The sequence below is a fragment of the Pecten maximus genome, chromosome 18 (assembly GCF_902652985.1).
Source record: "Pecten maximus chromosome 18, xPecMax1.1, whole genome shotgun sequence".
NCBI lineage: Eukaryota > Metazoa > Mollusca > Bivalvia > Pectinida > Pectinidae > Pecten > Pecten maximus.
Genome location: NC_047032.1, coordinates 21415552 through 21428682, shown reverse-complemented (window position 1 = coordinate 21428682; position 13131 = coordinate 21415552). Strand labels below are relative to the sequence as shown.

General features: G+C 39.1%; 1 protein-coding gene across 11 annotated transcripts in view; it reads right to left on the bottom strand.

Moving 5' to 3' along the window:
* The window catches only part of LOC117316648 (transmembrane and coiled-coil domains protein 1-like), a 105326-nt gene that overhangs the window by 6395 nt on the left and 85800 nt on the right, over positions 1 to 13131 (bottom strand). For 6 of the 11 annotated variants that reach the window (XM_033871343.1, XM_033871334.1, XM_033871336.1 and 3 more), the window contains 4 exons: positions 11782 to 11959; positions 2572 to 2797; positions 1425 to 1646; positions 868 to 1046 (listed from right to left, as the gene is read on the bottom strand). In XM_033871343.1, the coding sequence (XP_033727234.1) occupies positions 868 to 1046; positions 1425 to 1646; positions 2572 to 2797; positions 11782 to 11959 (805 nt within the window). Of the gene's footprint in view, positions 1 to 867; positions 1047 to 1424; positions 1647 to 2571; positions 2798 to 6826; positions 6857 to 11781; positions 11960 to 13131 lie in introns of all 11 variants that reach the window. The other 5 variants (XM_033871339.1, XM_033871338.1, XM_033871335.1 and 2 more) reach the window with 5 other exon arrangements.

The following is a 13131-nucleotide window of genomic DNA, read 5'->3' as shown; positions in this document are numbered from 1 at the left end:
TAAAGTCATTTCATGGCCATGAAACGAGCCAGGATTAAAGTCATTTCATGGCCATGACACGGGCCTGGATTAAAGTCATTTTATGGCCATGACACGGGCCTGGATTAAAGTCATTTCATGGCCATGACACAGACTAGGATTAAAGTCATTTCATGGCCATGACACGGGCCTGGATTAAAGTCATTTCATGGTCATGAAACGGGCCTGGATTAAAGTCATTTTATGGCCATGACACGGGCCAGGATTAAAGTCAGTTTATGGCCATGACACGGGCCTGGATTAAAGTCATTTCATGGCCATGACACGAGCCAGGATTAAAGTCAGTTTATGGCCATGACACAGACTAGGATTAAAGTCATTTCATGGTCATGAAACGGGCCTGGATTAAAGTCATTTCATGGCCATGACACAGGCCTGGATTAAAGTCATTTTATGGCCATGACACAGATCAGGATTAAAGTCATTTCATGGCCACGTGCCAGGAATAGGTTTTTTCATGTAACGGTGAAAGATTATTTCAAGAAGTAAATGCTTAGATTTCAAAGCCAAATAGCAGATCTCAAAGACTTTTCAAGACAACGAAACCTGTGAAGGAATTCATGATTGGCTGCTGCTGTAAGACACACTAGAGCTACAGTTAGAAGAACTGATACAACATTGTTCACCTGGTTGTGAGGAACAGAGCTGCTTAATTGGCTGTTGTGTGTCGCCTGCTGACGGCCAACATTGACTCGTATAGTAACGGAGCCACAGCTATGATGACCTTTACATTCCTTACCTAGTCGTGAGGAACGGGGCAACAAGATCAGCTGCTGTAGACACAGATAATGAGGTCATAGCCAGGGGAGGCATTACAACATGACTTACCTGGTCGTGAGGAACGGGGCAACAAGATTTGCTGCTGTAGACACAAAGACTAGAACCACCGCTAGGAGAGCTAATACAACATTGATCAACTTGGTAAGTAAAGTTCGAAATGTCACATTGTCCACCATCTCCATTGATATTATCTGCTGCTGCTGTTGTTGAAGTTCCATTTTTGATACCTGTTGAAACATGGATTTATCATAACTTAAAAAGACAAATGACAAACTAATTTAGATACACGTTTCATGCTCAACATCTGTTCTCCTTAAATATTTTATTTCATTTTATGATATTTTCTGGTAATTCAGTTGCTAATATGCCATTTCTGTTATTTAGACTGACATCTGGAATATCAAAGGTTATATATAAGAATTAGTTATTTAAATAATTATTATTAAATATTCAAAAAAATTTCATTTTAATGTCAAATACTAAGTAATTAAAATTCGAAATGGTGCTTGATAATATACCAGCTATATGTTAAAAACATATCCTAATATTTTTCATAAAAATTTCTTGAAAAACTTGATGATGCTTGAAAATAATGAAATACTCACTCTAGTTTGACAATTTTCTAAGGATTCATGAAGGTCCCCTGTCCGTTCATCTAGTCTGTACTCAATCTTCTCCTCCATACTGCTTATATCTTGGCGGAGATTTGTAACCTCATTCTGATGAAGTTCTGTCATATCGTTGATTTGCTCCTCAAGTCTCTCCACACGATACCGCTCCTCCTCGAGGAATGTCTTCACAATACTAAGGTCAGACTGGGTAGCTACCTGTAAATGGCAGCAAATATCGGATGTTTATTATTTTCTCGATTTATATAAGTTTTGTTTGTTTTGGTTTGTTTTGTTTAACGTCCTATTAACAGCCAGGGACATTTAGGGATGTGCCAGATTTTGGAGGTGGAGGAAAGCCGGAGTTCCTGGAGAAAAAACACTGGCCTACGGTAAGTACCTGGCAACTGCCCCATGTAGGTTCCGAACTCGCAACCCAGAGGTGGAGGGCTAGTGATAAAGTGTCGGGACACCTTAACCACTCGGCCACCACAAATTACCATTTCAAGGAAACCACTTCATAATAAATAAAGTGTGCTTGTGAAGTTCCCTTGCTCCTGTTTTAACAATAATGAAGCAAAAGGCATAATTCAACCAAAAGGTCAAAACAAATTTATCCAATTTGGCTGCACAGCAATGTGTTTGATCGGCCAAGAATGTCCATGCCAAATATTAGTGACCAATTTTTTATCAAATTGCAAATTGGAAATCCAAATATGTGCTCTTTTATCGACTGGTTCATTAGAATAAAAAAAATAGCCACCTTCTTCAGGACAGGGTATACAAAATGTTTAAAGAAAAGGTTTCTTTTGCTATGCAACAATCAAACTTGAGATTAAAATCTATCATTGGCATGTAACCTTCAACCTCCCCATCCAAATTTTGACATTTGTTTTGACCAAATGGATTTCCCTTCGTTTGTCTCCTAGGTATGACATTTTAGGTCCTTGGTATCACCAACAATACTTGGCCTCCTAGAAGGACAAAACAACTGTATGATGCAATTTAATTAATTCTGGTACTACTTTATCCAACTCTTAATTTGTATTCAAATATTTGTATAAAAAATGAAATTATTTGTATTCAAATTATGTGTCTTTAGTACATCCTTCACACATCCTGGGTCAAAACCTCAAACACCCACCCTGTACACATCAAGCTCTTTAATCAGAGACTGTATAGTTTCTTGCATTTGTACATTGCTGTCCCGAAGTTCCTTCATCTCCATGACAACAGGATCAAGACTAGCCTGGGTGAGGATTGGAAGTTGCTGTGATGTATTCTGTGATACAGATGGAGGACTACTGTGGGCGCCGAATCCTGATCCAGATGTTATACTGCTATTGTCATCATCAGACCCGTACTTGAAACTGTAACACAAAGAATCAACAAGGTAAAGCAAGCACTTTAATTTTTTTTCTCTTCATGACACACAACTGAAACTAAATCACAAATGAAATACTGCATCTACCTTTTTTCATTATTTTTTCCTAACACAAAAAACATGTAAACTGAGACATAATTTGTATTTGACTGTGGTGAGTTAATCAAAGTATACAATGTTATCAGAACAGATATTTTAAATCTTGACAATAATAAGACTTGTACATGAGTCCTGTAATATATATCACCATCTAATTAAGCCGATGGTGAGGTAAGGTTCCGTGCTGTGTCACAATATTGGAGATTGAAAATGATACAATGTAACAAGCTTGTGAAGATACATGGAAACTAAGAAAGCCTATCTACATTTGTTTATCCTGTGGGGGATGGGGGTTAGGGATGGGTGTGGTGTGGCTGGGACTATACTTATCAGATATCGCTACCAAATTGCAGTTATAGGCAAAATAAAGTGATGTTCTCTGAAAAATAATTTTGCTAATTGCCTTGGATTTGGTACCCTTAGTTCAGCAAAGAACACCTCCAGAGAACTAAATAAGTCCGTAGGGAAATGCATTAAAATTTTTTTTTTTTTTTCAAATTTTTATTTTCTGACAATGAAAATACAATTTTCTTCACAAAACATATTGCATTTATTTCCCCATAATATGAATGCATGATTAAATAGAGACTGCAAAACAAACTATATTTGATGATGATATGCCTTGAGCTTATTATAACAAAATCCATGATACTAATAAATTTCCATGATGTGCGTGCAGTCTAAATATGAACAGGTTATCTGATGACCATGGGAAATAACTCTCACCTAAGAAATATATCATTAATTCACAGAAAATAATGAGTATTTTGTTTCCTTCCATTACCAATCTGTCAATCCAGAAATACACAAAATATATTTAGTATATTTAAAATCTTGTTAATTTCTTTACACAGATATTCCATATGCTTTTCAAGTGGAATTTTTTAACATGCAAAAATGTTAACGTGTCAAGGTTACAGCTATAGGATTTGTTAGGTCAAGTTATACACCTATTAGACAATATAAACTATTCACCTCAATTTTTGACTGTGTCTCATAAGTAATAGATTCAAGTGCTGTATCATTGTCATCAGGGTAACAAATCCTGACCACTAGTTTAATAATCAAACATAACAAACGAATCCTTACAATAGGACAGTCTGATAGACACAAGTCAATCCTGACACCAGGACAGCCTGATAGATACACTGAGTCAATCCTGTCACTAGGACAGTCTGATAGATACACTGAGTCAATCCCGACACTAGGACAGTCTGATAGACACAAGTCAATCCTGTCACTAGGACAGTCTGATAGATACACTGAGTCAATCCTGACACTAGGACAGTCTGATAGATACACTGAGTCAATCCCGACACTAGGACAGTCTGATAGATACACTGAGTCAATCCTGACACTAGGACAGTCTGATAGATACACTGAGTCAATCTTGACACTAGGACAGTCTGATAGATACACTGAGCCAATCCTGACACTAGGACAATCAGATAGATACACTGAGTCAATCCTGACACTAGGACAGTCTGATAGATACACTGAGTTAATCCTGACACTAGGACAGTCTGATAGATACACTGAGTCAATCCTGACACTAGGACACCCTGATAGATACACTGAGTCAATCCTGACACTAGGACAGTCAGATAGATACACTGAGTCAATCCTGACACTAGGACAGTCTGATAGATACACTGAGTCAATCCCGACACTAGGACAGTCTGATAGATACACTGAGTCAATCCTGACACTAGGACAGTCTGATAGATACACTGAGTCAATCCCGACACTAGGACAGTCTGATAGATACACTGAGTTAATCCTGACACTAGGGCAGTCTGATAGATACACTGAGTCAATCCTGACACTAGGACAGTCTGATAGACACAAGTCAATCCTGTCACTAGGACAGTCTGATAGATACACTGAGTTAATCCTGACACTAGGACAGTCAGATAGATACACTGAGTCAATCCTGACACTAGGACAGTCTGATAGATACACTGAATTAATCATGACACCAGGACAGTCTGATGGATACACTGAGGTAATCCTGACACTAGGACAGTCTGATAGATACACTGAGTCAATCCTGACACTAGGACAGTCTGATAGATACACTGAGTCAATCCCGACACTAGGACAGTCTGATAGATACACTGAGTCAATCCTGACACTAGGACAGTCTGATAGATACACTGAGTTAATCCCGACACTAGGACAATCTGATAGATACACTGAGTCAATCCTGACACTAGGACAGCCTGATAGATACACTGAGTCAATCCTGACACTAGGACAATCTGATAGATACACTGAGTCAATCCTGACACTAGGACAGCCTGATAGACACAAATTAATCCTGACACTAGGACAGTCTGATAGATACACTGAGGTAATCCTGACACTAGGACAGTCTGATAGATACACTGAGTCAATCCCGACACTAGGACAGTCTGATAGATACACTGAGTCAATCCTGACACTAGGACAGTCTGATAGATACACTGAGTCAATCCCGACACTAGGACAGTCTGATAGATACACTGAGTCAATCCCGACACTAGGACAGTCTGATAGATACACTGAGTCAATCCCGACACTAGGACAGTCTGATAGATACACTGAGGTAATCCTGACACTAGGACAGTCTGATAAATACACTGAGTCAATCCTGACACTAGGACAGTCTGATAGACACAAGTCAATCCTGACACTAGGACAGTCTGATAGATACACTGAGTTAATCCTGACACTAGGACAGTCTGATAAATACACTGAGTTAATCCTGATACACTGAGTTAATCCTGACACTAGGACAGTCTGATAAATACAAGTCAATCCTGACACTAGGACAGTCTGATAGATACAAGTCAATCCTGTCACTAGAACAGTCTGATAGATACACTGAGTCAATCCTGACATTAGGACAGTCTGATAGATACACTGAGTTAATCCTGACACTAGGACAGTCTGATAGACACACTGAGTCAATCCTGACACTAGGACAGTCTGATAGATACACTGAGTCAATCCTGACACTAGGACAGCCTGATAGATACACCAAGTCAATCCCGACACTAGGACAGTCTGATAGATACACTGAGTCAATCCTGACACTAGGACACCCTGATAGATACACTGAGTCAATCCTGACACTAGGACAGTCTGATAGATACACTGAGTCAATCCTGACACAAGGACAGTCTGATAGATACACTGAGTCAATCATGACACTAGGACAGTCTGATAGATACACTGAGTCAATCCTGACACTAGGACAGTCTGATAGATACACCAAGTCAACCGTAACATTAGGACAGTCTGATAGATACACTGAATTAATCCTGACACTAGGACAGCCTGATAGACACAAATTAATCATGACACTAGGACAGTATCATTGACTTAATACTAGTGTGTCTGACAACTGATCCTAACACTACACCAGACCTAGGTACAAAAACATGAAGCTTAATTTGATATCAAAACAACAATATTACATGCACTGAAAGAAGAAATAAAATCAACTGTTTGAGTTTTGAAATACTACAGAAACAAATGAAACTAATATCATCAAGGAATGCATTACAGAAGTACATAGGCTTGATACAAAATGTTTTGTAGTATGCCTTGCAAAGATTTAATTATGTTATATTCATTAAACAGGGAAGAAACTAAAGATCTATCCTGTTTCCCCCATTAAGGACAATAGGTTATGCCAGAACAGAACCTGGACTATTTCGAATTCATAGTATTAAAAAATACAGGGTTACAAAACCTGGACTATTTCAAATTGATAGTATTAAAAAATACAGGGTTACAAAACCTGGACTATTTTGAATTGATAGTATTAGAAAATGCAGGGTTAGAGTGCAATATTACATGCTAATAAGATAAGATTGTTAAGGAAATGAGATATGTACAATACAGAATGTTAGAAAGTGAAATGAATTACCGAATAGGGTTAAAAAACTGCTCAGGACATCTGAAACATATTAAATTTGGTTTTTCTATAAAAAAAGTGCACATTGTGTGTTAAAAAAGGAAGGAAAGAAGAAAGATTGAAGAGATAGAAAATTTGGAGATATAGTGGGAAAATTGGCAAACATTTGTAAAGAGATCTTTCTGATTAGCTCAAAGAGAGGTATAACCACAACAGCTAGTTGGTGCCTAATTTTTAACAGCTTAATAATACCTAAAATGAGGGGGAGGGGAAAACCGTACAGTTATATAGTTAAGGATTGTAACAAATCCTTGATAGAGTTGATATACAATACAGTTATATAGCTAAGGAATGTAACAAATCCTTGACAGAGTTGATATACAGTTATATAGTTAAGGATTGTAACAAATCCTTGATAGGTTTGATATACAGTTATATAGTTAAGGAGTTGATATACAGTTATATAATTAAGGATTGTCACAAATCCTTGACAGAGTTGATATACAGTTATATAGCTAAGGAATGTAACAAATCCTTGACAGAGTTGATATACAGTTATATAGTTAAGGATTGTAACAAATCCTTGATAGGTTTGATATACAGTTATATAGTTAAGGATTGTAACAAATCCTTGATAGAGATGTACATTTTCTTTCAGAATTTGAAACACATTCATTGCTGATGTGAAATTCTGATTTTTTTTTATCTGTCAGCAACTTTTAGTGTGATATTAATTATTACATGGAATTGTCTACATGCTAAATAAGATATTGTCAACCTGCTAAATAAGGTATCTTATATACCTGATAATACAAAATTTATTGTGGCAGGAGTATACAATTTAGTTACTGGTTTACTGCTTACATGATTCCTCCTAAAGCGTCGTTTTTGTCTCTGTCCAATATTGTCAGTGCTGTCGGTATAGGTAATGTAAGATCATTTTATCTACTTAATGCCTTTGATCAACTGCTTTTTTAATTGAAGGATATATGCAAACTAATACTGACATCCTCCTCCTTTATAAAAGAGTTTCAAACAAAACATACAGAAATACCTTTCATCCAAGTCCAAATTTAACAATGACCTAATACCTTTAACTTGATCATCAAGTTTAATGGTATGTCCCAAACAAGCTAGAAACAATTAGAATAACTAAACAAGAGGCCCAGGGGCCTTAACGGTCATCTGACTCTAAATTAAAGACCCTTATAATATTGTAGTATGCATTCTCTGCAGGTTTAGTGGCACTGTTGGTCATGGTGGCCATCTTGGATTTCTGACCTACCTTAAAAATAATAACACTTGGCCATGACCATCTCAGGATCATTTCTGGTAAGTTAGAGCCAAATCCCACGGGTGGAATTTGAGAAGAAGTTTGAAATACGTGTTGTTCAGGAAAAACATGATTGCGCAATCATGTTACAAAATGGCAGCCGTGGCTGCCATTTCGAAGTTTTTACGAGGCCGAAAAATAACAACACTTTGTTGGCTCCCCTTCCTTAACATCCTCACCAATTTCTAGCTCAATCGCACCAGTGGAACTGGAGAAGAAGTTTAAAATGTATTTTTCAAGATGGTTGCCATGGCGGCCATCTTGGATTTCTGACCGACCTGAAAAATAACAACACTTCCTCAGGACCATCCCAGGATCATTTCAGGCAAGTTTCAGCTCAATCTCACCAGTGGAACTTGAGAAGAAGTTTCAAATGTGTTTTCAAAATGGCGGCCATGGCGGCCATCTTGGATTTCAGACTGACCCGAAAAATAACAACACTTGGTCAGGACCATCCAAGCATCATTTCAGGCAAGTTTCAGCTCAATCCCACTGATGGAACTTGAGAAGAAGTTTGAAATGTGAAAAGTTTACGCACGGCGCACGACGACGGACGAAACATGATGACTATAGGTCATCCTGACCCTTCAGGTCAGATGACCTAATAACAACACTTCCTCAGGACTATCCCAGGATCATTTCAGGCAAGTTACAGCTGAATCCCACTGGTGAAATTTGAGAAGAAGTTTTAAATAGGTGTTGTTTAGAAGAACCATGTTTGTGCAATCATTTTACAAAATGGCCGCCATGTTGATGCTTTTACGGGGCCAAAAAATAACAACACTTTGTTGGCTCTCCTTCCTTAACATCCTCACCAATTTACCAGCTCAATGGCACCAGTGGAACTGGAGAAGAAGTTTAAAATGTGTTTTTCAAGATGGTTGCCATGGCGGCCATCTTGGATTTCTGACCGGCCTGAAAAATAACAACACTTCCTCAGGACAATCCCAGGATCATTTCAGGCAAGTTTCAGCTCAATCTCACCAGTGGAACTTGAGAAGAAGTTTCAAATGTGTTTTCAAAATGGCGGCTGTTGCGGCCATCTTGGATTTCAGACTGACCCAAAAAATAACAACACTTGGTCAGGACCATCCCAGTATCATTTCAGGCAAGTTTCAGCTCAATCCCACTATTGGAATTTGAGAAGAAGTTTTAAATAGGTGTTGTTGAGAAGAACCATGATTGCGCAATCACTTTACAAAATGGCCGTCATGACTGCCATGTCAAAGGTTTTACGGGGTCGAAAAATAACAACACTTTGTTGGCTCTCCTTCCTTAACATCCTCGCCAATTTCCAGCTCAATCGCACCAGTGGAACTGGAGAAGAAGTTTAAAATGTGTTTTTCAAGATGGTTGCCATGGCGGCCATCTTGGATTTCTGACCGGCCCGAAAAATAACAACACTTCCTCAGGACCATCTCAGGATCATTTCTGGTAAGTAAGAGCTGAATCCCACTGATGGAATTTGAGAAGAAGTTTTAAATAGGTGTTGTTCAGAAGAACCATGATTGCGCAATCATTTTACAAAATGGCCGACATGGCTGCCATGTCGAAGTTTTTACGGGGCCAAAAAATAACAACACTTTGTTGGCTCTCCGTCCATAACATCCTCAACAATTTCCAGCTCAATGGCACCAGTGGAACTGGAGAAGAAGTTTAAAATGTGTTTTTCAAGATGGTTGCCATGGCGGCCATCTTGGATTTCTGACCGGCCTGAAAAATAACAACACTTCCTCAGGACCATCCCAGGATCATTTCAGGCAAGTTTCAGCTCAATCTCACCAGTGGAACTTGAGAAGAAGTTTCAAATGTGTTTTCAAAATGGCGGCTGTGGCGGCCATCTTGGATTTCAGACTGACCCAAAAAATAACAACACTTGGTCAGGACCATCCCAGCATCATTTCAGGCAAGTTTCATCTAAATCCCACTTATGGAACTTGAGAAGAAGTTTGAAATGTGAAAAGTTTACGCACGGCGGACGGCGCACGACGACGGACGAAGCATGATGACTATAGGTCATCCTGACCCTTCGGGTCAGATGACCTAAAAACTAGTTTAAATGAACTTGTATATAAATAATGAAATAATTTAACAAACTTTTTAAAAATCCAAGAAGTTCATGCAACTTGGGTTATTTCCCTTTAGTTACACATTGACAGCATACCTTGCAGCGATCAATCTATGTGCAAGTCCTGTGTTCAGTCTGCAGATGAATTGAAAAGGACGCACACATTGGAAACAAAATTGGTGATTGAATATGTTGTGAGTGAAAATTTTTGACTGAATACTTCATTCACTTAATATTTTACAATTGAGTTCTTTATCACAATATATTATCTGCAGCTAGACCTCAGAACTCTAAGTGTGGCATAAGTATAGACCTCAGAACTTTAAGTGTGGCATGAGTATAGACCTCAGGACTCTAAGTGTGGCATGAGTATAGATCTCAGGACTCTAAGTGTGGCATGAGTATAGATCTCAGGAATCTAAGTGTGGCATGAGTATAGATCTCAGGACTCTAAGTGTGGCATGAGTATAGATCTCAGGACTCTAAGTGTGGCATGAGTATAGATCTCAGGAATCTAAGTGTGGCATGAGTATAGACCTCAGGACTCTAAGTGTGGCATGAGTATAGACCTCAGGACTCTAAGTGTGGCATGAGTATAGATCTCAGGACTCTAAGTGTGGCATGAGTATAGATCTCAGGACTCTTAGTGTGGCATGAGTATAGATCTCAGGACTCTAAGTGTGGCATGAGTATAGACCTCAGAACTCTAAGTGTGGTATGAGTATAAATCTCAGAACTCTAAGGTATAGACCTCAGGACTCTAAGTATGGCATGAGTATAAATCTCAGAACTCTAAGTGTGGCATGAGTATAAATCTCAGGACTCTAAGGGTGGCATAAGTATAGACCTCAGAACTCTAAGTGTGGCACGAGTATAGATCTCAGGACTCTAAGTGTGGCATGAGTATATATCTCAGAACTCTAAGTGTGGCATGAGTATAGATCTCAGGACTCTAAGTGTGGCATGAGTATAGATCTCAGGACTCTAAGAGTGGCATGAGTATAGATCTCAGGACTCTAAGTGTGGCATGAGTATAGATCTCAGGACTCTAAGAGTGGCATGAGTATAGATCTCAGGACTCTAAGAGTGGCATGAGTATAGATCTCAGGACTCTAAGTGTGGCATGAGTATAGATCTCAGGACTCTAAGTGTGGCATGAGTATAGATCTCAGGACTCTAAGTGTGGCATGAGTATAGATCTCAGGACTCTTAAGTGTGGCATGAGTATAGATCTCAGGACTCTAAGTGTGGCATGAGTATAGATCTCAGGACTCTTAGTGTGGCATGAGTATAGATCTCAGGACTCTAAGTGTGGCATGAGTATAGATCTCAGGACACTAAGACTAAATGTGGCATGAGTATAGATCTCAGAACTCTAAGTGTGGCACGAGTATAAACCTCAGAACTCTAAGACTAAGTAAATATCTCAGAACTCTAAATTAAAGTATGTTAGTCACTAATCAAGCTTGGCATGTGAGCAACCCAATCAGCAAAACTGGCAACCATCAGTTAGCATGTAAGTGCACTCGGCAAATATACCGTCAGCCTAACTCAGTAGGCTCTTACATGTGTGCCTGTGAATGGTTTGCCACAGCGATCATGCCTGGACTTGTGGCAACGCGTATAAGCGAGGAGGTGGCATGCCGTGGTTGGCTTTTAGATCTACAGTACCTTGCAGGCAACGTGCTACCATGGATTTTCTCTCCCTCCGATGACGGGACCTCATCCATGATCTCTGTAACACCAGAATAAGGGAACATTTTCTGTATTCACAATGAATCCACACAAAAAACAGTTCTGTATTTTATACCGTAACTACATAGAAACCAAGACAGTATTTTACAATGTTAGAGTACAGAAAGCAGTGCTGTATTTAACAATTGGTTTGGTTTGGTTTATTTTGTTTCACGTCCAATTAACAGCCATGGTCATTTAAGGACGTGCCAGGTTTGGAGGTGGAGAAAAGCCGGAGTACCCAGAGAAAAACCACTGGCCTATGGTCAGTACCTGGCAACTGCCCCACGTAGATTTCGAACTCGCAACCAAGAGGTGAAGGGCTAGTGATAAAGTGTCAGGACACCTTAACCACTCGGCCACCGCGGTCTTCTGTATTTAACAAAAGCAAAAACCAATGATTTATTTTACAATGTATCCAAATGGAGTTTTATGTGCCTTAGCTTAGAAAGCAAATCAAAGAGTGCTGTAATTCCAGATAATTTGCTGTTAACTATTTATTAATCTATATATATGTATTTATCTAATTACCATATAGCCAGTTATTTTGCGGGTCTAAATCTTAATGATTTTTATTGAAAATTTTTTGTGATCCAGAAATATAATAGTACAGTGCAACCCGCTTATTTACATAGCCCTTTTTCCATGACAAAATATGCAAATAACCGGATCTTATTTTTGCAGATGGTGTCCCCCGTATGTTTTACTGTTAATGGCCTATCATCTCGTGCAACACACTGGAATATACACAATTTCGGGTCATGTGGTTGCGAAAGGGTTCCGTCATTTGGGCAATAACCAGCATTTACAAACATCAATGTATCACCTGTATTCACCACTGAACTGATCTCATTGTACATCTGTACAGCTTACCCGATCTCAGTGTACACCTGTACAGCTTACCCGATCTCAGTGTACACCTGTACAGCTTACCCGATCTCAGTGTAGTCACCTGTACAACTTACCCGATCTCAGTGTACACCTGTACAGCATACCCGATCTCAGTGTACATCTGTACAGCTTACCCGATCTCAGTGTACACCTGTACAGCTTACCCGATCTCAGTGTACACCTGTACAGCTTACCCGATCTCAGTGTACACCTGTACAGCTTACCCGATCTCAGTGTAGTCACCTGTACAACTTACCCGATCACAGTGAACATCTGTACAGCTTACCCGAT